At 34.1% G+C, this 2,670-nt stretch overlaps 1 protein-coding gene across 1 annotated transcript; it reads left to right on the forward strand.

The window, feature by feature from the left end:
• Positions 1-1,169: 1,169 nt before the first annotated feature.
• Positions 1,170-1,955, forward strand: LOC102800842 (uncharacterized). The gene has a single exon (XM_006816047.1). The coding sequence runs from the start codon at positions 1,170-1,172 to the stop codon at positions 1,953-1,955; it is 786 nt and encodes a 261-aa protein (XP_006816110.1).
• Positions 1,956-2,670: the final 715 nt, after the last annotated feature.

The raw sequence follows: 2,670 nt of genomic DNA on the forward strand, positions 1-2,670 counted from the left end.
TCCCTGTATTCTGTAGTTGTTTGGTTTTAAAAAATCATTCATAATGTTCAGACTCGAAACATGTGTCTGTGCAACAGGTTTATATTCAAATATTAATCGATGCAAGGAGTCAATCATGCCTTGATTCTACATGTCTTGTGATTGAATTTTGAAATTACAGTTGAAGCTTAAATATTGTCAATTAACGTCAAATTCACCTGTTTTGGTTCTGGTTCATTCTGCATCGATATTTTCTTCTTGTAATCCAAGCACGGTCGCTGATTTAAGTATAACATCTACAAAGCTCTATCATCACGACCTTCTAGCAGTGATATTCTCCATCTCACTATTCACCACAGGGAGTAATCACACACACAACCACCACTGATTATACTGCTGCAAATACAATTCTCATAACATCGGCTGCTAGTGAACTAACAATAATAATCTCAAAAACATAACATCCCATGCTAATCGAATTCATACAAATTTAGGTGGCCACACAGAGGGGATTCCGGGAAATATGATGATTACTCTGTTATGTATTATGTATACAATTATGTATATTTAAACAAAATTTTGAACTGGAAAACTATATTTGTGTATTTCTGCTAAGGAACTGATATCATTAGTACTATACGGAGGTTTTAATCTGGCCAAAGTAGTAACGCCAAATTGTACATCAAATTCGATATGGTTATACATTGTACATTTTCGAATTCAACATGGTAATTGCAGGTATTATTTATTGTCTGACGTTTCATATATATTTGTGTCTTCGAATTTCTCACAGATTTGGCAGAATACCCAGCATTTCATATGTACAAACGGACACTGATAGACACTTTTCTGTGAGCATGTTCTGTCAAAATTATTTCCAATATTCACGATCAGAGAATTACCATAAAATTACATATCAAAAACACTTGAACATGAGCTAATTTTCAAATCTCGCTTTGGAGAACAATGTTTTTGAAATGTAAAACATTCTCTGGTGAATGACATAAGTATAGATTCGGTATATGATATATCAGTAGCGGTTTATTGGTGATCGTGACATGGTAGAGTTATGTGAAGAACTAAAGTAGATACTGAGCACTGATTTTGATGCACAGTTACACCTTTATAAGTTATTCACTTATTATTCAACATGTAATAATTTGTTTTATTTTGTTTGCATAGATTTGACAATGAGTAATAGTGACAACATTCGTAGAGTTATGTTATGGGCCTATCCTCGTTCGCTGTCAACAGCAATGGAGTTCTCTGTCGCAGCCTTGGATAAAATACACATTTTTCACGAACTGTATAATTTTGCGTTTCATAACGGTGAAGATAAACCAACTGACAGAAAACAATCAGTTTTAGTTGAAGGTTTTTCGTACAGATGCGTCAAAGAAACCTTGGAGAAAGATTACCCCGGCAAAACAGCAATTTTTGGTAAAGACATAGCCTATGCATTAGATAATGATTATAGTCGGCTGCCACGTGGCTATCAACACACATTTATAATCAGAGATCCAAGAAAAACAATTCCGAGTTATTACAAAGCTGCCACCGAATGTGGTATTCGGTTTGATGAATGGCTGCCCTCTAGTGGCGGGGTCAAACAACTGTATGACCTTTTTGTGTACGTAACAGAAATGCTGGGACAGGAAGCCATTATCATTGATGCTTACGACCTGTGTAATAATCCACGTCAAATACTACAAAAGTATTGCAAGAAAGTTGGATTACAGTTTCAGGATAAAATGTTGAAATGGAAACCAGGCAACAATGATCATTGGTATATATTATATAAAAAGGCTTTCTTCACTGAAGCATTTAAAGGAGCAGCCATGAGGAGTCGTGAGTTCCTACCAATGTCTTATGAAACTGTTGATATGGAGGGTCTTCCTGACTATGGAGTGAAGCAAATCGAGGAAGCCATGCCGTACTATGAATTATTATATGACAAAAGGATCACAAAAGAATAATGTTATGCAGTAGTAAGAGATCTTATGATATCTAGACACACACTGCACTGTAGTGAGATCGTATAATACCTAGAAAAATAGTGTAGCACAGTGGAGCGCAGGATACATAATGCACTATAGTGGGACCAGAAAATATGAATTGAATTGTAATACTAGTGGTGCTCTTTTAAGACTATATGTGGTACTCACTAATATTGTAATGCATATCTGGTAGTGACTAGTGTAGTAATATAGCCATCTGTGTAACTTTGAAGCTACCTTCATTGATACATTACAATCCACACTATTAGTAATTTTATCTAATGCAGAGGTCACACTTAGAATATAGCATAGCCGACCATGGTTGATATATAAATATATAATAATAGATAATAAAATAATAATATTTTCATTTCAATGCTATGGCAATTCAATTACATTTGTCACATAAAGTATTTACTGGGGGTTTTATCTGTTGAATTGTAATTACAATGGTTTTGATGCAGTTATTCATGATGAGATTTCTTTGTATACAAATTCAATCGGAACTTACTGATCAAGATTATAAATGTCTGCTAATTTGATAAAAGCTACCCGAGGAAGTTATTCAAAATAGTTTTATATAATTTCTATACACAAGCAGATAAATACATCTTTTCTGCGTCTAGACGTTTTATTCTTATAGGTCAATATTCATATATATAAACACTACAGTCCTTTTGTGTCACAACTTTTC

This window comes from Saccoglossus kowalevskii, chromosome 12 (genome assembly GCF_978046115.1).
Source record: "Saccoglossus kowalevskii chromosome 12, keSacKowa6.1, whole genome shotgun sequence".
In the NCBI taxonomy this organism is placed as follows: domain Eukaryota; kingdom Metazoa; phylum Hemichordata; class Enteropneusta; family Harrimaniidae; genus Saccoglossus; species Saccoglossus kowalevskii.